Raw genomic sequence first — 24,321 nt, 5'->3', positions numbered from 1 at the left:
TCATAAGTGTTTCTTGTTTTGTCGTTTTCCTGATTGAATGGTTTTACACTTAGTCTAGTAAATGTTGGTGCCCTTTGTAGCTTGTTGTTCAGGGTTAGCCAAAGGCTCTATGTTTAAAGATATTATGGTGTACTTTATACAAATTGTGACTTGAATAGAGTGTTGTCTCATTAGCACTCATTCCACACATCTTGATATCTACTTATATATAACGTACTCCGTGATTCCTTGTTGATACTTCATACAATTCCGTCAATTTCGACAATACACTCTAAAGGTGTTTAAAGTGTAATCATCAATCACGGAAGGCAATTTATTTTATCAACAGTACGTTTGAGAGAAGACAAAACACGCATAAAAGACTTAGTTTTGAATATGCATGCATTGGTTCAATAATTTCCTTAAAATTATAATAAAAGGAATATGATATCAATTGACTAAAATCTATTAACTTCAACCAAAAAAATTATAAGTAATCAACACACCCAACACAAAACGTATAGGTATGTAAGGTTAAAAAATATCTTATTTTTGTTTGTTTGTTTCTTTGCTTCCAGTATGTAAACGTTAATGATAAATGTCCAAAAAAGAAAAAAATGAAGCATTTTCTAAATGTCAGCATATTAAAAAAGACATTGTCATATTCATAAATATATCAGATAGATTAGCATATAATTGGTACAAATATCTTCCATTCGGTACACACCCTCGTTAGTTTTGAACGTCGAAGTGGTCATAATTGTCAGATTCAGATTTACAGATTGTAATCGTTGAATGGTCATAAGTTTCATCTGAATCAATAATATTCGGGACATGGTCATAAACTTTCTCGGTGTAATTATCACGATTCTTTACGTTGCCTAAATGGTCATAGTCGGCATTATCTGTGTAAGGATCGATTTCACCTGGGTTTGGTATTGGTTTTGCCAGGCAATAGTCACCAGATATCGTTGCATTCGGCAAGGAATTTGAACTGTCTTTATAGCCAATTGGATTTGTTTTGTTGTAATTCATTTGAACGTCATTGTAACCTGGATTTGCATTACAATTATTTGTTTCCTCATTTTTATTGGATGCAGCAAAAACGGCAGAAACAATCCTAGAATATTCATTTTCATCTTCTGCTGCTTTTTCTCTACGTACATTGTTATCTGACAGCGGTTTTGCAAACGAATAAGGACCTAATGTTACACTGGTTTCATGAAACTGGCCGTCACACACATTATTCCTATGTTTATTTTCTTTGCTGCGTTTATCATTAAGTTTTGGCGCTTTAGACATAAATCTGAAATACAGAAATAATAGTTTCACATCGCAACTATATAATTCACACCTTTAAAAATTGATTAACACATGATTAATAGCCAATATTTTTTATCTTTGCATTGAATATTTAACATTGGTTCATTGTCGGCGTTAAATTATGCTAATAATTCACTATCAAAGTCATAGCAGAGTGATGTTCGTTTTCACATGTAACCATTGCTGGCACTCTGATAGATAACAGAAACATTGACATTTTTTTCTTTCTCTTGGAACCGATGCATGAAACGATTGATTGATTTATGTTTAACGTCATTTGCAGCACTATTTTGCATTTTTATGGCGGTCAGTTTTAATTGGCAGAGGAAGCCAGAGTATCCGTAGAAAACCAGCGATTCTTGTCAATTATGATTTTAGTCGAGCGGATCTGAAATGTTTGGGATTCGAATTAACAACCACAGCGTTAACAGCATGCAAAGTGATAAAATAGTTTGAAATACTAAAACAAGTGGACCCGATGATCCCCGATACATATACGACAATACAGTATTTAATGAAATTGCAAATTGTTGTCAAGCAAACAATTTAATGTATGTGTGCGGTCATACACAATATTATTATTTTTGTTATATTGCCTAAAAATGCAAAATACAAAAACAAACAAAAACAAACACACATCAAGAACATTGTAGCAATTATAAGTGAACTCGAAAAAATCATCAGGGTAATAATTATGTTCGCCAAAATATTAATAAACAAAGGATACATACCTTCTCCTATATATGATCACAACTACAACTACTACAACTACTATCACCAAAATAGACGTTAAGGTTCCAGCAATTATACCTACAATGAAATATGAAAACCGAAAGTGAGCATATTTTTTGGTTTATAATCATAGGTAATAAAACGCACAATATCTGCCCAAGCAGGTTTCAGCTGATAAAATCTTAATTGGTCTATGAACACTGATGTTAAATCTATTCTATTCTAAAGGCTCAAACGTTGCTGGTCAACTGAAAAAATCGACACAGACCTCTTTTAAAAGAGGGACGAAATACACCAAAGGGACAAACTCATAGATTGAAACAAACTGACAATGCCATGGCAAAACAAAGCCAAACAGACAATCAATAGTACAGAAAACTATAGACTAAGCAAAACAAACACAAGCATAAACTTGGGGTGATTTTAGGTGATCCGGAAGGGTAAGCAGGTCCTGCTCTACTTGTTATTACAAATATGTTGCTTAAGTTCTTAATTTCAACCAGAGATTGATATAGTTTTGATCTTCCATTCATTAAAAGTCCACCATATTTGATCATGTTGATGGCGAGGTAATCTTGAAAATCATATGCTAGAAGTACGTGATAATGATAGCTTAATACCGTCACTTGATACTAATGATACATAAGCGTTCTAATGTTTGGTCGTCTTCAAAATGCTCGAACTTTTTGTTTTACACCTCCTAGCTTTAACTTTGATCTCTGTTAAGACGGATATTTATAGTACCAGTGAATATATCTAAGGACATTGTGAAAAAACCTGTGCATACAAATACACTTCAAATATTTTTTAGATATCTTACAAGATAACTCGCTCTTTACGTGCAATTGCAAAATACTACCTAGGATTTGTCATCTTAAAAAACAATGTTCTTTATATTTAACCTTATACAGTTTTGAATTAAACACATTTTTTCAGACGTCGTATTTACTTATTCGACCTTATTCCTTCATTATCTAGTCAGCGGTGTTTTTGCCCTCTAATTAATATATGCAAATGGCAACAATATAAAAAAGGAGGTACAAGTATGGTATGATTCAACGTAGACAACTATCTATCAAAGTTCAAATGAAGTGGATGCCAGCTATTATAGACAGCTGCATAGTCTCCATCAACGAGAAAAATATCTACTCCGTATAGTCAATTGACAAGTCTGATACAGATATTGCTTTCTCTTTCGAAGCACAAGTCGTTGGTTAAAACCATACAAATTTGTTCTACGTTAAAACGGTCATTTTTTTCTTTAGCATAACTGTCAAGAACTTCCTACAAGATTTGGTAAGCCCTAACACCAGGTACAATCAATCATTTATTTCTTAAAGTTGCTGTTCCAAGTCAGGACTACTGTAATTTTAATCAAATATCTCTGAGATATGAAATCGGTGTCTATTTGTTGTAGGAATAAATAATAACCCGGCCACGTTTGTGTTTTTGTTAGAATTGTTTCTATTTGTATCTCTCTGATGACTTCAGCGTCTTTCAACTAATTTGTATAGTTAGTTCGTATGTTGTACCGTACCATCACACTATCCTTTATTTCTTAATATTGACATTTTACCTGATCTCTGGTTGTCTGTTTCTCCAATTGCAGAGTCTGAAAGTAAAATACACGCAAATATTTCAAAGGGATGAGGTAATCGAAGGACAAATCAAAAGTTGTGAGGAAATATTCCTACGCTATTGAAAACAAGAACATAATATATGAGATCAACATGAATTAGCAAAATACAAATGAAAGCCAAAGATTGAGAAAAAAGGGACACCGAACCCAAAAAATTCGATACAGTAGTCTGATCTGTCTTTTGTGCTGATCAAGGATAATTTAAAAACTAATTGTAATATGATACATTTGGTGATTTGATACCAAAACACAAAACTAGGAAATGCTCACGTTAAGCTTGAACATTTTTGTTCTATGTCGTTAAACTAAATAGGTCCATAATACATAAACTCATCATAGATACCAGGACTAAATTTTGTATATACTTCAGACGCGCGTTTCTTGAAAATTTCACTTCATCTTTATTTTAAAACACTCTTTGTTTAATAACTGTCTTGCTAGCCACAATCCTTCCTAAACATTCGAGCCATAAAACAACGTAGTAACTCAGTATCGATATTAAAGTCAATTATTCCTAATTTCGTTTATACATATATCTTTTGCCATGTGAATATATAAGTGATGTTACTGACAATTTAAGTTTCAAATAACGGCAATTTTAATCGACATAATATAACAACGAAAAGTCTTTTATGAAAACTGTGTTTAATAATGCAATATTGCTTTTTCATCCTCATGTGTTGATTATGATATATATCATTGCGATTTAAATCTTCTAACTGATGGTTATACTATAATGGTAGGTAACAAAAAGGTATGTGGAAGATGAACAACAAACAATTATAATAGCAATTGAGAATGTATGAAAAAATACTGCAATGTACTTGTCTTACCATTAAAATGACAAACATGTGTTGATGTAGAAGATTGCATTAGTAATAGAGAAAAAAACACGCACAACATAGCCAGAAATTAGTAGTGCTTTTGCTAATTAATATTCATAATATGTAAATGAGAATTGTACCACGTGATTATAGTTTGAACTAGACTGGCTTGATATCGTTAAAACCTTTAAAACAAGGATATTATAAGTTGCCCGTCACACAGTCCTTGTTCATAATCACTCTGATATTTCCGTAAAGTTGTCAGGCGGTCAAAATCAAAACAATGAACGCGAATTAAGTAAATTTTTCGTGTTCACGTGAGTTTATACTTCTTAAAATATTGGCATTTTAACTTTCCGTGGGAACCTAGAGATCAACGACTACACATACAAGGTTTGGACTTGCTTATTCTTTGGACATCCAAGTTTCAAGTTTCACCCCGGCAACTTGTTTTTCTAATGACCTTGTTAGCCAATTTTCAACACGAAGTTTGCAAATTTGACGTTTCAGCCATTTTAGCCTGTATTTTATACTGCAATGTTAAAAGCCTCTCGCTTCGATTTTCAAAATAGCTCAGGAACCTTGATTTTTGCAACGACAGTCATTATGATTCGTTTAAATGGTGTATATTGTTGTGTACATTTATTTTCTGCCCCGGCAACCTGTCTATCACTTAAATTAAAGTTAAAATAGACATTTTTTTTCAAAAATCCCTTTCATTTCAATATAATTTCTGTGACCCGTATCCGATTTCATTAGTATAATATTCAAATGAGGAAAGTGGCGTTGATTTCTGGATATGAGACAGTCTGTAAATCTTTGATTATGCACACTGGTTTACACGATTAGTTGTATTCAAATATAGGTGTATAGTTTATATTTATATTCTACCACCGCATCAAGTGAGGTACGATATTTATCCATCCGAAACAGTTAATTTTCTAAATTCTCCAGTTTCAAATTTAACTGTAGAGAGCACCTTTGACAGTCGTGTAACATCACAACATAACATAACAGCAAACTATAACAATCAGTGGACAAATGTTTCATTCGAGAGTGGATACATATCGTATTGCACGATATTCTGTGGTGGAATAGTTTATCTAATGATTGATAGACGATATACTGACACATCTAATTCTGCTTTTCAAATGAGGTACAAACAGGTTTGTTATTTCGTTGTGACGTCATCATAGTCGCCTTTTTGTCATGATGTCACAAAAGAAAAATCAGAAGAAAAAAGAAAGTTTGACGTCATAATAATATTTTTGTATTAATAAAAATCTGAGATCAACTAGAAACACGAAGCTTTAAATATATTTAGGATAGGAAGCCAAACAAAGTAAAAAGAAACCTGATAACACTGCCCTATGAAAAATGTGGCTTAAAAATGGTCGATTTTAAAAGTTATTTCATATCGCTCAAGGCATTATGGGTATACAGACTTGTTAATGATAAATTTTCACGCAGGAGGCTTATACCTTTTGTCTAATAATATTTCAGTTATATTTAATATGAATGTAGAATTAATAAAACACTTAGAATCTTTAAAGTATGTTCCAGAATTTTATAGAGAAGTAATAAAATCCTGGATTTTGACAGGGGGTGAGCAAACTAAACAACCGGTGACATATGTTGATATAAAAAAACAAACAATATGGGGGAATACATTTATTGCATTTCATAATAAACCAATTAACTTTGAAAACTAGATTACGAGTTATATAATAGTTTAAATGATATTCTAGATGACACTATGTCATTATTAGAAAATTGTATTTTGAACAAATTAAAGTGTAAGGTAAACTGGATTGCTGAATTTCATAAATTGAAACAATCCATTCCACAAAATTGGATTGACATAGTTGAACAAGAAAATTCCGCTCAAAGTAAAGTAAATTACCAGAGAAAAAAACTCACATCGAAAGATCGTTATTTTGAGACTACATTTTTTTTTCAAATAAAATGTTATATGACTCTCTAAATAATGAAAACAAACGTCATTAGGGATAAACAGGTGGCTGAAAATTCTACCAATGCGTGAAGCTCCAAATATGAATTCATTTGACATGTTATATAACTTTATTTTCAAATACTTAACTGAAAATAAATTACAAATATACAGATGGAAACTACATGTACAGTTTATTGTACCAACCAAACAGCTTTTATTACAATGGAAAATAACTAATAATAGTTTGTGTAATTTTCTAACATAGAAGAAGACAATGCTCATAATTTTTTTCAATTGTTCTTATTTGACCAGATTTTGGCAACAAATAAACGACCACTTAAAGAAGAGTCATTTAGATTTTTCAATAAAATTACAACACCTGATATTAGGATACAAAATTACAAACAGCAAGTATTGCTCAATAAATCTTTTGATTACAATTATTAGTTTTTCCATATATAAGTCGTACTATGCATCTGAGCAGAAAAAAAATAGATATTTACAGAAGTTTTGTGAATGTATACATCAAGAGAGTAGATATTTCAAGAGAAGCTTGGCAACTTGATGATTTATGTAACAAGCGATATTTGATGAATAAAATTATTATGTAGTTAAAAAAAAACTGAGATCAAACAAACCCCTCGTTGATAAAATAAAAAAGATCGGGAGAAGAATAAATCGGATAAGAATAATAAAAGGATCATATATATATCAATACATATTTAGTTATGTTTAAATTTTACATAAAAAAAAACAAAAAAACAATGGAATTATAGACACAATACATGCAGTATTTAAAGAATGAACTACAGTGTTAAATTGATAACCTGTTATGTTGTGCCTTTTATTCTTATTCCTTTTGTCAGTTTTTTGTAATGATGAGTTTGAATATGCCTTTTGTACCTTTTGCCTCTCTTTGAAAACGTGTGTTATCTAAATGCTTGTATCAGGATTTACAAGAAATAGGCCCGAAACAAAATCTTTCGTTGAGCATTTCTTTAAGAAAAAACCCAAATTGAAAAACCATCAACTGCTCTATCTAGTTTCTGGTGCATGTCAAAACATGGAGGGAAACAAAATGGTCCATTTTTTCTGATTTTTTTTTCTGTTTGTTTATAGTCGCAGATCAAAACACTGTTGTTTCTTTCTTGCATATTCATTGACTCACATATGGTACAAATTTACAACAATAAAGAATAACAATAATCGGTTAATAATCATTAATTGAATGAATATTGTTTCAGTCTGTTCAAAGAAAAAATAGCTTAACGCATCCGTCAATTGGTAATTTGACTAACTCACGTGAACAGAAACAAATATATGTATGGCATATACCTCCTACAGGTAAATCTATAGTTCATGTTAAATTAATGATGAAATTAAAAGCACATTCGACTTGATTTGCTATGTTTTATTCTTGGTGTATATTTACCTGAAGTACATATGTACTGAACTTGATTCTCACAATTTTGAGGTCTCGCCACGTCATTCATTTGCAAATGCTGACATTTGGAAATGTACTTTGAAATGTGTTTGAAGGCTTGAAGTACTACAACAGATATATATATAAGTTGTTTCTAGATACACATAATAATCAATTTGTTAATCACTCATTATACGTCTTTATCGGCATAGGATAAAACGTTATGAATATACTTTAAAGAGGTAACTTTCTTTTATACCAATTGAAACTTTATCTGTTTAGTCTTAGTATAGTTGTTTGATACTTTCTGTAGTTGAATTTTGTTAAAATATGATGATAAAAAGAAAATTTCTAAACAGCAGATCTTTCAAATTATATATCACAAGATATGCTAGTTCTTAAATATTACATCGACTTAAAAGTATAATATAAATACTTAAAGAGCGGCGAATTATCAGATGGACACTCAAACAACGAATGCAGATGCAAATAACTAGTTGCTGAGTAAAACGTAAGGCTTAATATTTTCACTAACTTTGTAATTGTTATTCGCTTAACAAGTCAGTGTTGAAATCACCACGATTACCTAGAAAACGGAAAATTCAAAAACATAAAAGTTAAAAACAACCATGACCTATATATAAAAAAAATTTACTCTCAGCTGAATACAGTCACACAGATACCGATACAGATATTAAGTAAACATATGACACTGTTAAGAGAACGTTTGAAAACCTAATTATTCAGTCTATCAACCAAAAGTTTGACGTTACTTTTTTGTCAAGTAAGTTACCTTTTAAGCAGAATTGTTTTGATATAACAGTTTTCGTTTACAGACTGAATATTACCTGTTTTGTCAAATTTGTCAATGTGTAGTCTCTGTCTGTAAACACCAACCCAAATGTGAATTCCTGGTACTTTTAATTTTGATACATTGCAAAGGTTTACTGGATTCTCAGAATGAAGTAGAGGATATTTGAAATTTTTTTCTTGACAATTTGTATTATATTGGAAGAATGTTTGATCAGTTGAACCGACAGCAGAGCTTCCATCTCCTAAAAATAATGTTGCATATATATATGTATAATAAAAACTATAACACAAATTCCCATACGTTTCGGCCATTACGGCCTTCTTCATTGGAATAAATTACAACATATATATAACTGAGTTATTTGAAATAAGACATCATCAGTGCTCTCCTATTGATAAATTCTCAAAGCATGGTTACTGCATGCATGTACACATTATTTTACAATTGTCGTATTGAGATCCTTAGCTTATTGCATAAATGTCAGATGTCCTCGGTTTATAGTCTGGTGAATAGTCTTGTTTTCCTAGCTTCAACATTTCTATTTTAAACATATCAATGTAATCTGAGGCTCCGATCGCGCGATTGAAGTCAACAAAATAGAAAAAAAAATGTGAATACAAAGTAAATATTAATACATATTAATTCGTTTTTCCCACCAAAACAAAGATTATATGATTGTTGACTGTTGTTTTGCTTATAATACATCACTACACAAAGAAAAACATATAATTGGCTCCTAATGCTTTCAACAATTCTTATTTATACACATTATATTTATTCTTATTTTGATGAGGTTTTGTTTTTCTATTGCAGAATATTCTTTTGAAGACATTTCTTATCAAATCATGAAAAGATTTATCTATCTTATTGCGAGCTCTCATTTTTTTGTGATATGAAATATAAAAGATACAACTGTTTTTTTCTAGGATACGAATAGAAATCCTATACAATGTCGTATTAAAATATGGTACATGACCAACTTACAGCAATACTCTTTATACAGATGGGTCTTATATATTACATTGCTTTTCCTAATTAATACAGGAAAAGTTATCGATTGCAGGAAAGTGTTGTTCTTATGACGGGAACAGGTCAAGCAGCTACATACAAAGAAAACACCAGGATGCTTTTGGTTTCAATAACCATGAATTTGAAGAACTATGTTTATCAATTCTAGTGTTCCGTTAGACTCCGTTTTATCAACGAAACCTCCAAACTGTTGACTCATCTTTAAACAGTAACTTGGAATCAGACCTTTGTCTTTTAATCATGTTTATTATATGTAAATGATTAAAGAAAAATGTAAATGAAGAAACCAGATTTGTGTATTTAAACTTAAATTTTGTAATCAAGTTTAACATTTTATTTAAGTCGAATATAAAAAAAAAACTTAAAAATTTCGAGATTGTTATTGTTTATTATATCATCATGATCATTATATATTAATTAACTAGAAAAATGTAGTATTTTTATGTTTATAAATAGTAAGTGCTAAAGTGAACACACGTTTATTTTGTAGTTCGGCAAATTCTAAGTAAGCGCTGACAACTTGGAAAAGGGACAAACAATTAATAAACAATTACTGTTTCAGTCCTAAGAAATTATCATGATTATGTTTTGACCGATTTAGAACAAACATACAAAAAATTAACACACATCGAAAAGTTGTACTGTGTGTTCACCCATGAAGCAATTGTTAAACAGTTATATACTCATAAAAACCAATGCCGTGCTAGATGTGTTTGACAAGACCTTTACCATATAAAGTTTATATTAAAACATACGGAATGAAACTATTATGCAACTGTTTTTGATCCATGTTCATAGAATATGGATAAAACCTGTAGATGGTTAGACACTATGTTGCTCGTATTGTAATCAACGATAAATGAACACAACTAGTACATAAAGCATTATTAAAGAACTGTGGCGGAGCTCATTGGTACATAAGAGGAATAAGCTGCAATCAACTAACTGTCAAAGTTGTAATAGATCTTTTTGACATACCATCCGACCAATTTCTCACATAATAAACAATCGGTAAAAAATCGACAAATGTAAAGCAATTCCAGAAATACTAATGGTACAAAAGTGTCGGTTTCTCTCGCAAATGCTGACGGCATTGGCACTCTTCATACTACATAAGCATGTGGTTTCATTTTGGTACAGATCAGGCGTGTGCTTTCAATGCTATATTTACACATTGTTCAGCCCTCAATTGTCTCAAGTTTGTATAACAGTCAACTAGAGCATATTAGTGGTAATGGTTAATCATAAGATTAGAATAAAGGGCAGACTTCGATTTTTATTATTTCCCGTTTTTCTTATATATGACTAATTATACTTTCTACTTTTCCATGATTTGGTTGTAATTTCTCATATCTGTTAATTTCCCATAGCAATGAGATGCTATGCGTTTTTAGTCGGAACTAATTGTTCAACCCACATACGTGTATGTAGATGAGGATGTGTATCCTTTATCAGAAATCGGTTATATTAGATAAAAATGAAGAGTCTGATTGACTTTAACAACTATAAGTGCCTTCATACAGTAGTAAAAACTAAAGAAAACGTTTGTAAAGAATAGTCTACTTTTTACCAATCTAAAGGGAGAAAAAACAATGAAAACTATACCAACATTGAGTAAAAATAACATTAAAGGTCAATTAAATCAAATAACATTTTCTGAAAGACTAAAAGAAGTCTTGAGACAATCAGAGATTTTATATTGATGAAAAGGAAAACAGAAAGAAAAAAGAAAAAGAAACAAGTTCATATTAGAAAACTTGAAACATATAAACAAAGTTTCATCTATTGAGATGAAATGGTATTAGATACAACTAGTACGGGTATACGAATATCGACTTTTTTAATAGTCAATTGAAATATCATTATAATGGCATAGTTATACATTTGTTGTTTGAATGTTACTTGGGATCACTGATACCACTGTTTTTTAACACATGGCACAACATCTCGTTTAGTTTTAAATGCTCTTCAACTTTGTATTCAATCTGACCTCCTAAATGTATTGTTTCAAACTGATCTGATAATCAGGGTCTAGCATTTGAAATCATAAACCTAGCATCGTTGACGAGTTTTGTTATTGTTTTTTTTTTCTACAATATGTAATATACTTACGACAATACGATTTACGAACTTTGGTACATTGTGTCTCATTAAATATGGGCATTGCACCTGGCGATTCACATTGATAAGAAAGACAGTCATAATAATTATCCTTTACACTCATATCTGAAACTAGACAGAAGAAAATAAATTGTGTACCATTTCCATTGATATGAATACCCTATACTTAGCTTTAGTTAAGTGTAACGCGTCATTATAGCACAACAAATTACAGACTTAACAGTACATTTCGGTAACCTGTAAAGCGTTCAGCGGTGTTTTTAGATAACTTCTGTCATTAAAATCACAATATAAAGTATGAAGCCGTGTAGTCCGTTGGTTTTAATAGATGAACAACAAATAACGTTTCTGATTTGTTTTTCATATGATTCCCACAGCTTAATTCAACATTTGAAAGCAAGCATAAGCATACCAATAGACAATTATGTCTGATTCTTTCACAAGTTATAATGTTCAATATCTTCTATCGTGCATTCAACACGCATTCATGATTTAAAATTACGTTTCAAAGACTAATATTTAAAACAAATTTTAATGAATGTCCTGGCAGATTTAGGTGATTGATATACGTATAGTATTTAATTGTCTATTGTACATCATTTACAAACGTTCTAATAATTAACATGCATAATATGACTTCCTTTTAAAATAAAATTTATGGATCATTGCATGTTGAATTAATAATGTTCAGCTTGATTACGGTCTCATTGATATTTGACATGTCTTTTACATGTTTTAGTTATATAAATTTAGGTGAACAAGACAATTTCTTAAAGCAAACCTTTGTATGCAACAGCGTATATATTACAATTTCCTTGTAGACTACATTCATTACAGATACTAGGGTTGAGACTTTCTTTCTCTACTGTATTTTGTTGATCAAAGCATACACATCTTTTAATCTGCAATATATGTACATTACAATTTATATATTTGATTATTGGCTTTTTGAGTAATTTGATTGAGGAATTCTTTCATAATCCTACAAGCCAGGCATAAAATGTAATCACGTGATGTTCATTTCTCCCTGTCTTTTTTAACTGTCTATATTTTCGTAATACAGTGTTCATATTCAAGATTCGGGCACCGATAATGTTTAAGACTAAAATATTAATCTTCATGTGTGCATTTTGTTTATTTATAAAGTTTCTTACAATTTTTGTAACCGACAATTCCACAAAAATACAAACATTTCATTTTGTTTACAAAATATATCTATAAAACAAATTATATAGCCTAAACACTTTGTATTAAGTTTGAAAGTATGATTAACATTTTAAGATCTTGAGCTTTATTCTTGTTGGAATATCATAACCATTTCAAATTTGCTTACTATTGTCTGATGAATTAATGATAATATACGGGGGTGTATCTTAAATTATAAAATGGTAGTACAAATTTTAAATCAAAGTTTAAATGCACAATGTCATCAATCATTTACTGCGCATAAACATTCATATGTGAATTGAAAACTTGGATCATCAATGCTCTTTTATTTCGTTCTTCTTGTTTTTCTTTTTTAACTGTTTTTTCTTTGTCGAACGACTGTGACTATGAAGACGAAGTGCGCGTCTGACGTACCAAATATGAATTCCGGTATCTATGATGAGTTTTCTGATCAATAAGAACAACAGCACATTTTTTTTTTATTAAATCTTGGATCTACATACATGACATAACAATCTGATTCCATTAGTGTCAAAATAGACAAATCATAAAATGTTGGTAAAGACAAATAGCTACATGTATCCGAAATTTCATTACGATCATCGTGGTTTAAATTATGTCATTTAGTTATCTCTCAGAATTGGTTTGTTGTAGACCAGATTTTGAAGAGATTCAAAAGAAAAAGAACCTTAGGTAACTTATGAATGCAGTTGAGGACATTGCTAGAAAACGGGTAAAAAACGAGCCAAACAAACCCCTACTGGACACTTTGTTTGTAAGCTTTTTGATCATGCATTCAGAAACGCATTCAAAACATCGATGAGCTATGAGGATATAGGTTGCCAACCCATTCAATAACCCAAAGGTTGTGGATACATGTACTTTATCTTCTTTGCATGACAATTATGTTGTTGTTCCAGCAGATAAAGCCTCCAATAACATTGTCTTTGTATGCAAAACCATTATCTGCAATGTCTTACAATAGTGAATGGAATAAACAGCACAACTGGTAATCCTAGATATTCTTTTCCATCATTTACAAAAGACGAAATTTTACAAAAACACTAAACTGTTTCTTTATTTTTGATATTAGAAAATATGGAGGGAAACAAAAATAATCTGCCGTCATAAAACTGGATACTGTAAATTAAGAAATGATTGCGATGTTTTAATAATTGCAAAAATTGCGACAGCGTCATTATCGTAATAATTTAAACTAGAATTTTGAAGTGTTTTATATGAATTAATTGTTTTTTTTTCTCAATATCTCAAACATGTCAATCGCATTTCATTCTTAAATAGAAAAGTTGCAATAACAAATGCACGCAATGATTTTTTTTTTTATTTAAAGTACTAAAACTTCACAAAACTCCGTATACTCAACGGTGCACAGCTGGATCATCAAGATGTTTGCCTAATGTCTTTCCAAAGTGTTGATTACTATTTGTTTCTATAGTAAAAGATAGGCATTTTACGTCGGTGAGATATATACAACCAGTGGTTTTAATGTGGATTCTCAATGATTTTCAAGATCTACTGCTAAATTTTAGATAACGATCTCTTCAGTTTTGCAGCAACACTAGAACCTTTGGTTGTTTTATGCTTTACACTTCTAATCCAATGCTCAATTGAAAGATAGACTTCATCATCTTACAGAGCTTGATCGATAAAAATTAGAATCCTTCATATACATGTCTTGTTTTGGGTTATAATGATTTTTATTATGTGAAGAACGACACTGAATCTTTCAGACAATATACTGAATATGATATTTTCAAAATGCTTGATTCGTTGAATTGAATTGGAGGGTTGCTATTTCAACAGATATTAGATATTATAATGGGAATAAATTGTGCCACCCAATGTGAGCTCAACAAAGGCACGTAGCTAAGAGAATCACCCAATGTGAACTCAAAAATGGCACGTCGTTTAATAGAAATGCTTAAAAGCAAAAATTCCGATTCTACAATAAAAAAAACCGGAATAAATACAATATGCAGCAAAGAACTGCACATGCAAATAAGCATGTAATGAATCTATCAAAACGCAGATTATCAAATCAGGAATATATCCTCTTGGCGAAAGGCTTGAAATTTATACCAACGCCATCTAGCAAAAATGCAAAAATGTCTATACTAAAAGACTACAATGAATTTGCTAGAAAATTACGATAAAATTGAGAAAGGAAATGGTGAATATGTCAAAGCGACAACCACCCGACCATAGAGCAAACAACAGCCGAAGGCAACCAATGGGTCTTCAATGTAGCGAGAATTCCCGCACCCGTAGGTGTCCTTCAGCTGGCCCCTAAAATATGTCGATGTCGGTATATGTTCAGTCAAGAAAAAACTGACCTTCATCCAATTCGTAGCAATACAGGATATAAACCTGCCTCTACGTGTCATACGTTGGAAAATTATATAGATTTAACCCAGCTTGAATTGTCTTTTCTACCAATAGAAAGAAATGTAAAAAAAAAAACAATCTTACTAAGGGCGAAAGAATAGCGCTACGCAATTTGAAAAATGATGAAACAATAGTAATAAATAAGGCAGATAAAAATTCAAATTGTGTTATTTTAGACAGGCTAGACTACATAACAGAAGTCACAAGACAACTAAATACTCAACATTACTGCCAGTTAGATTCATTTATCATGGCAGAACTGAAAATCCAAGTCGTTGAGTATGTTAAATTATTATACGATCAAGGCATAATCGACAAAATATCATTTAAATTTTTAACAAATGGTCAAAAATCAAGAGATGCACGATTAGGGAGAATTTATATTCTTCCAAAAATTCACCGTCTTGAAACAGAGACGTTTAAACAAATACAACATGATGGATTAAATGAATTAAATATAATTCCACCTGGTAGACCAATTATATCTCAGTGTGGTTGTGTAACTGAACTTATAGGTCATTACGTTGACTATTTTCTTATACCAATAGTTCAAAATCAGTCTACATATATAAAAAGATACTACATCGTTCATTAATATCATTGAGAAATTAAAACCTATGGCAAACAGCCTGTTAGTTTCGTATGATATAACACAGATGTTTACTAATCTACCTCAAGAGGCGTTATTGAGTGCGGTTGAACGAGCCTATGACAGTTTTGACAAATCAAACTTCAAGGTTAGTGCTCCGCAAGTCAATGCATTAATACATTTTTTGGGAATCATTTTAGAAAACCATGTATTTGAATTTGATGGGAAAACTTACAAACAAATAAAAGGTACGGCAATCGGTGCAGTTCCTTCACCGGAAATCTGTGACATACTTATGTTTAAAATAATGAATCAAATTATTTCTGCATTTCAATATAAAGACAAAATATTCTATCATGGCAGATATAGAGACGATGGATTCATAATATATGATGGAACATCAGATGAAATTATAGATTTGTTTCGTCTAGCAAATGATTATTACCCCTTTTTAAAGTTCCCCTATGAAATCAAAAACGATAAAATGTCGTTCTTGGATGTTGATGTAATTAAAGGTCAAAGATTTACAACATATGGCATTCTTGACCTCGAAATACATTTTAAAGAAACCAATTCTTATCTGTTTCTGCACAGAAATAGCTGTCACTCACAGCATGTATTCAGAGGATTTATTAAAGGTAAAGCAATACGGCAAATTAGAAATACAAGTGACCCTAACAAATTAATAATCAATGTAACTAATTTCAAAGTGAAATTATTAGATAGGGGTTATGATAACGTTGAAATAGATGATAGTATTATTGATGCTTTATCAATTGACCGTACTGATTTATTACAACAAAACAAATCTAAAGAGAAGCAAATTATTCCGTTAGTTTCAATAACTAAATATAATTCCTATATACGTAAAATAAAGAAACGTATAATGAAACACTGGCATTTATTACAGTTCGACGAAGACTGTGTACAAATATTCAATACAGCACCAATATTTGCGTATAGCAAACATAAAAGTATTGGAGATATGCTTAGTAGATCAAAGTTAAAGACTTAAACATTAAATTGACAATTGGACCCCTGATGATGGTAGATCTGTCATAATAACTAGATATATTGAAGAAGAATTAAAATATGAATATATCAATATAAACATGAATAATTTTCATATTTGATTATATTCAAATAATGCATCTTAAAATGACCATCCCAAGCTTAACTACCGAAACACTAAATTATTTGTGTCGGGTCCTTTCAGCAAAGTGAAATTATTAGATAGGGGTTATGATAACGTTGAAATAGATAATAGTATTATTGATGCTTTATCAATTGACCGTACTGATTTATTACAACAAAACAAATCTAAAGAGAAGCAAATTATTCCGTTAGTTTTAATAACTAAATATAATTCCTATATACGTAAAATAAAGAAACGTATAATGAAACACTGGCATTTATTACAGTTCGACGAAGACTGTGTACAAATATTCAATACAGCCCCAATATTTGCGTATAGCAAACATAAAAGTTTTGGAGATATGCTTAGTAGATCAAAGTTAAAGACTTAAACATTAAATTGACAATTGGACCCCTGATGATGGTAGATCTGTCATAATAACTAGATATATTGAAGAAGAATTAAAATATAAATATATCAATATAAACATGAATAATTTTCATATTTGATTATATTCAAATAATGCATCTTAAAATGACCATCCCAAGCTTAACTACCGAAACACTAAATTATTTGTGTCGGGTCCTTTCAGCAATATGGGATGCGTGGTTACATGGGTGTTTTTTTATAATAAAAGATAAGAAAAAGCACCTTGCAAAATTCTTTAATTGTATTTTCAAATATATTGATGATGTCCTATCACTTACACTACAAACTCCTCAGAGTCTGAATTGACCAGTTTTTGTGCTCGACCAGTAAAATCGGGCACACATTTTACTCGACTAGTCTCGACATCGTCTCGACTGTACTTAACTGTACTTAAGTGTACTCGACTAGGTCTCGACTTTACTTAATTAGTCTGATTCAGTACTTGATGATCTTTGTGTAGTCTGAAATGGTCTTGACTTAAGGATGGACCTGTCTCGACCTGTCTTGACTAGTCTCGACCTGTCTCGACTAGTCTCGACTCAGTCTCAACCAGTCTCGACCTGTCTCGACTAGTCTTGACCTTCAAATTTAGTTTTGACTGGTGTAAATCAGCCCATCTAACTAAATTAAATATTGATCTTACAAAATTCAAGCTTATTAGGTACAAAAACTGGTCAATTCAGACTCTGAGGAGTATGTAGTGTTAATAGAGTATGCGTTTCTCATAGATCCCAGTGAACATGACATTAACGATCCAACAGTTACTAGAAGAACTGATACATACCTTGTTATTTCTCTCAGTATTGATATTATATACACAAATGAACGACTTTATACTATTATTTTTGACAAACGGTATGATTTCAAATGCCCAATTTTCAATTTCATATGTCTATATATCAGTAACATTCCATCTACTCTGTCGTATAGTGTTAACACATCTCAAATGATATGCGATATGATAGTGTATATTAACACTATAAGGATTTCATAAACAGAAGTGTGCTCCGTTCACAGAGACAGGTCCAACCAAGTTATGAGGAGGACAGATTATTAGTGACACTCCGTAAATTTTATGGACACAATCACGAATTGGTTGATCTATACGATGTTTCTGTGTCTAAACTAACTAATGGCATTTCTACCCTGTACGTCTCAGGTTTTGGTGAAACATCTATGTCGTTTGTCTGTTTAGTACAGAACGTGACCTATTTTCGAATATGACTCTTTTGCTGAGTTTTAATTTGAATTGCTATACGACATGTTTCGCTATGTTTGTGCCTCCAACATATTTATATTAATGTATGATATTTATGTGATGATAGTTTTTGTATTATTACTTTTGACCAGCTGTATACTACTGCTCTCTTCATCTAACAAAAGCAGTCAGTTACAATGTATATCTTAATTTAACTTAAGCAGTTTCGGACGTGCGCATATTCATTGTGTTCTGAAAGTGTTTTGTCTAATGATTAGGTCGTTACTGTGTGTGTTACATTTTATTGTAAGTCGTTGTTCCCCATTTATATTTAATGCGTTTCCTTCAGTTTTAGTTTGTACCCCTAATTTTTTTTCTATAGATTTATAAGTTTCGAACAGCGGTATACTACTGTTGCCTTTATTTATAGAAATTTGTCTCCATTTTCTTTCGCTCCGAGGAAAAGTTAAAACAGTGACCTGTTTTGGAATTTTTTCGTAAATGATAAACTTACAAGTTGGTTATAAGCAAAATATTGTCGTTTCATGCATTTCAGTTGACACAAAGCCGGATTTTCAGTTATCAGTTCATCTCTGTTCAAGCTGTTACGTGTATACGGTATAATATAACAACCTTCAATTAAAAAAACAGATTCAATTCATATAGGAGACACGGTACCCAGATATGTTAAATGTTAATGCAATTCTTTTGTAACGTTTATTTTCATTGGACGTTAACAAAAAATTTGAAGGGTTGGATATCACGTTTTACCCCGAAAAATAGAAAAGAAAGTCACATTTTCCCTTCAGAATCTTCACAATACTGAAACCATTCAGAAGCGTACATAAGATATAAACACGTCTAGTGTTTATGTTTGACATCGGGAGTAAATAAATGACATCACATTGTTTAGACGATGCAGCAGTTTTGGGTATTTTTTTTTATTAATAATTGCATTTCGATCTAAATTATTTATTAAAATTTGTGTGGCAATAAAATGGTGATATCAGTATTGTATCTTAAGCTGTGTTGTAGTTGCTAGGTAAACTCAATTTGCGAAAGCCAAGCTTAACATACAAAACAGTTATTTTCTTATTTTAATGCCATATTTTGTATGCAGAATGCAAACGATTTGGAATAGCATACACTTCATTTACGACCACCATTACCTATACAACAGTCGTGTTACTGACGTTTGGCGTTTGTAACTGTTTTGATATGAGCGTCACTGATAAATATTATGTAGACGAAACACGCGTCTGGCGTATTAAATTGTAATCCCGGAAACTATTTACACCACTGGTTCAATGCAACTGCTGGTGGACGTTTCGTCCTCGAGGGTAGCACCAGACCAGTAGTCAGCACTTCGTTGTTGACATGAATATCAATTATATGGTCATCTTTATAAATTTCCTGTTTACAAAACTTTGAATTTTTCTTATCCTAGGAATAGATTACCTTAGCCGTCTTTTGCACAACTTTTTGGAAATTTGGATCCTCAATGTTCTTCAACTTTGTACTTGTTTGGCTTTTTAACTGTTTTGATATGAGCGTCACTGAAGAGTCTTATGTAGACGAAACGCGGGTCTGGCGTATTAAATTGAAATTATGGTACCTTTGATAACTATTTCAATGTATCAAGTTCTACAAATAAATATGCTTTGTATATATATATTTGCAGAAGCAATTGATTTTTGGGGAGTTTTAGGACGGCAAGCGAATGTTAACATGTACTATATTATTCCATTTACATGTGTACGTACATTAATGTTTACATAAAAAAGTATGTTAGCAGAATTATACAAATAGTTACCCTTTATATAATATGAATTTTGATTTATTGTATATTCATGGTACAGTTCAGCATGAACAGAAACATCCACACTCACTTCACAAACAATCATGCAAATGGATTTACGCCCTTGTCAAATACAGACAAATGCATGCAATGTTGCAAAAAAAAAAAATCCTACTAAGGGATGTGATTTTGTTTTTGCCTTTAATTGGTTATTTACATACTTAACACAAGTCATCGACGTTATCCTAAAATTCTACAGTTTGCATAGTTAAATGAATGATAACTGAGTAGTAATAATTCAGTGTAAAAAAAAATTTATCGGAAATTTTCTAAGCAATATAGATTACTTACCTCGTATTTCAATCCAAGGAAGTAAGGCTTCAAAACCACCAACCCAAATACTTTTGACTTCGGTATTATTCCGCATGTAATTTTTGAGAATAGTAACATTGCTTTCCAAAAAGGAGTTGGACCCATAACAATCTAAAACCGCTTCTTTCCATGTGTTCTTTTTAGTTTGCGATCCATTCACTAAATTCAATTTAAATACCAGAAAAAGATTATATTTTAGAATTAGGAACAATCAAGTCCTTAATTGTCAGAAAAAAATATAAGTAGCTTGTAAAACATTTATAAATTTATAGACTTCGACTACCCGTAATTTCAAAACTTTCAGAAAATCCTGACTGAAACTTGCAATATAACAATGTAAACTATGTTGTTTTAAATGTGATTATATACCATACACAACGACATGTACGATGGAACTAACATACACCTTGACACTATATAGACATATTTCATGAACAAATTTCGTATTTCAAAGCCGCATTTTCACGATGTTGAGGTGAGAAGAAAATAAATCCAACGGGTCAACCGGGAAGATCTAACGTTGCTGGTCTAAATTTCCGACTAAATATATAATAGTTGTTCTGTGGATGCTATATAACTCTAGTTTTTTGTTGTTTATTTTAATTCTAGTGTTATGTACTTAGATGTCCTGAATAAACTCAGATACTGACAGCATTCCTCAATCAGCATTATTGTCTTCGATTACAGATCACCAAAAATATTCGATACTCACCTTGCCCACATTTCCAGAAAAACAAGAATGATGCCATCCATACATAGATGTGTGGTTGGGTATCCATATACATGATTACTTCTTAAGGTATTCCCTAAAATGGAATACAATAATCTCAAAGTTTTTCGAATGATTTACTTTACTTTAGTTTTATATATGACTATGACTGTTGAAAGTGATATACTTAAGTTGAAGAAGGACGATATTTTTTTTTTAAAACGTCACCCGTCAACGACGTATGTCAATCAAAAAATAGATACTTGATTTTCATAATAGAGGGAATATAAATCTAAAATTTATTTTTAGTAAAGGGACATATTTAAATGATCAGTACACAACCGCAAATTTACCTAAATGAACTTTTTTCATAAAGGTATAAACATTCAAACAAGTAGTCAGTCTGCAATATTGTTCGTCCTCATGTGCCAGTTGATAGGATATTCAAAGACTCTCCTTTCCTGTTTTTGAAACAAATGAATATAACTGTTAAACTTTGTAAATGGAAGATCTTTTTTTAGATTTGAAAAATACACAACTATGCTTCCCAATTGGTTTATAACATGTCTATTTCTTATTTGCAGGTATTAACATATCTGTTCCACGTGTTGTTTTCAATTTTTTTTCCAATTGTTCACAATTGAAAAATAATATAACGAACTCAATGGAACATTTAAAACGGAAAGTACATTATCAAATGGCAAAATCAAACACATCGAACGAACGGATAACAACTATCATATTCCTGACTTGGTACAGGCATTTTCCTATGTAGACAACGGTGGATTACATCTGGTGTTATAGCTAGTTTACATTATAACTTATATGACAGTCGCATACAATTCCATAGACTTAGTTAATACAAATGAAAAAAAAATATGGATACAGCAGTCAACATTGTGTTACAATCTTAATCACTATAAAAAAAGATATGAAACATAACAAACAAAACTTTAGGATGGATAGTTGTTTAGCTTCCACACATTCATCTTCTTAAATATTATACATATGATACACCTCTCTTCAAATAAGATCATTAAATTATTCAAAAAAGAGGGACGAATGATATAAAAGGGACTTTCAACATTAGGAGAACTAAAATACGCAATTAATTGGAAGTATACAACATTGCCCGAACTGCGTTTCGCCTATATTATTACGATATCATATCTATGTTGTTGATGAAAAACAAGATGCTAATTTATTTGAACATCTAAATATAAATTGTTGTTTTGTGGGTCCGTTAATCATCATAGTATAAAATTCAGCGTGTTTTTTCTTTCTTACAATTCTTCCTGTATCCTATTCAATAAGGCACACAAATTCCCATATATTGCGTTGTTGAGTGTGTCATTTAAACGCAAACGATTACTTTTTAAATGTTTTATAGGTGAAAATACAAAACACAAAATATTTATATACAGCAACTACTTTATAACCTGTATATATCGTATACATATCTTTACATCTGTTGATAATACATTTTAACTTCCTTTTACCCGAAAAAAAAGTCATGGGATCAAAACAACGCCAGTCAAAAAATGATCAAAAGACCGTGTAGTATAGTATGTATATTATCACTGTACAAATTATTTAAAGAATGCATTATACAACTATAATACTAAACCGGGATGTATTTTGAAGTTTTCTATTATGTAATAGCACGTATTTTACCTTTTTATGCAATAAGTTTCATCATTATTTACGGGGTTAACTATTAAAACAATTTGACAGAAATCAACATTAAATCTATATCATGATTTATAACATGATAAATGTTTCGATGTATTTACTATTTTATATAACATAGTACTTAAATTTGTAATATTAGTTTATCTAACATAGTTATTTTATGCTTCGTTTATTCCGATACTATACATGCTAACAGGTACTGTTTCGGAATGGCAAACATTAACCCCCACAATCACGAAGAGAGTCTCTGTACAAGTATTACCCTCCTATATAGAGGAATTACCTATTTGTTATTACCTGAAATGTTTGTGCAATCAATTTAGTTGCTTTTCAATTAATGGAAAAGCTGAAAAGCTTTTATACATTTGTACATCATATATAAAATACACGTTACCTTAGTTAATAGTGTACACTTCGAATCGTTTCATCAGCTTATAATCAGATCAAAGATGTGTGACAATCATGAATTTCGTTAAAGCACTAAAACAAGAATATCCTCTCCTAATAAAAAGAAATCATTTATAAACCGAAATCCGTATTCGACCTCACATATCATAAACAATATGGGATAATGTAGGGGAAAAAACCAATTACTTTTTGTTTTAAATACGTTTTTTCCCACTGAACAGGAAGCTTACGTTTTTCACGGTTGCCTAACTACACATAAAGACTATTCTAGTGTTAAAGATATCTAACGTATCGTTTAACATACATAATTGGAGAGAATTTCATCAACAAAAATATATTTGCCTAATTTGAAGTTTTTATCACATAAAATTTAAATAGATACAAATATTATGCAATGTTACACTTGTACAGATGTTATGGACGTCATTCTGCTTATTAAAGGTTAAGACCGTTGAATTCGTTATGTGAGGATACTCGGAAGAAAAACATATTTGATTTATTTGATACTGAAAAGATACTTACAATGCATGTCGAGTTTTTTTGGTTGAGACATAAAAGATAAATATTTAATATAATTTGA

At 31.0% G+C, this 24,321-nt stretch overlaps 1 protein-coding gene across 1 annotated transcript; it reads right to left on the bottom strand.

Annotated features, from left to right (window-relative positions):
- Positions 1-551: 551 nt before the first annotated feature.
- LOC143055517 (uncharacterized) lies at positions 552-23,913 on the bottom strand. The gene is made up of 11 exons (XM_076228677.1): positions 23,728-23,913; positions 21,645-21,738; positions 20,912-21,091; positions 19,277-19,395; positions 12,620-12,740; positions 11,830-11,949; positions 8,723-8,929; positions 7,884-8,000; positions 3,611-3,646; positions 2,034-2,112; positions 552-1,285 (listed from the first exon to the last, which is right to left on the bottom strand). The coding sequence occupies exons 2-11, from the start codon at positions 21,715-21,717 to the stop codon at positions 712-714; spliced, it is 1,626 nt and encodes a 541-aa protein (XP_076084792.1). The 5' UTR covers positions 21,718-21,738; positions 23,728-23,913; the 3' UTR covers positions 552-711.
- Between the last annotated feature and the right edge of the window lie 408 nt (positions 23,914-24,321).

The sequence above is a fragment of the Mytilus galloprovincialis genome, chromosome 12 (assembly GCF_965363235.1).
Source record: "Mytilus galloprovincialis chromosome 12, xbMytGall1.hap1.1, whole genome shotgun sequence".
Lineage (NCBI taxonomy): Eukaryota > Metazoa > Mollusca > Bivalvia > Mytilida > Mytilidae > Mytilus > Mytilus galloprovincialis.
This window is presented reverse-complemented; position numbering and strand designations above follow the sequence as displayed.

Coding starts and splice junctions, on each gene's coding strand:
- LOC143055517 (XM_076228677.1), bottom strand. CDS start 21,717: ATGTATATGGATACCCAACCACACATCTATGTATGGATGGCATCATTC. Junction 19,396..20,911: donor TCCTTGGATTGAAATACGAG/GTAAGTAATCTA, acceptor TTTTAATTGAAG/GTTGTTATATTATACCGTAT. Junction 8,001..8,722: donor TGACAAATTTGACAAAACAG/GTAATATTCAGT, acceptor TATCTGTTGTAG/TACTTCAAGCCTTCAAACAC.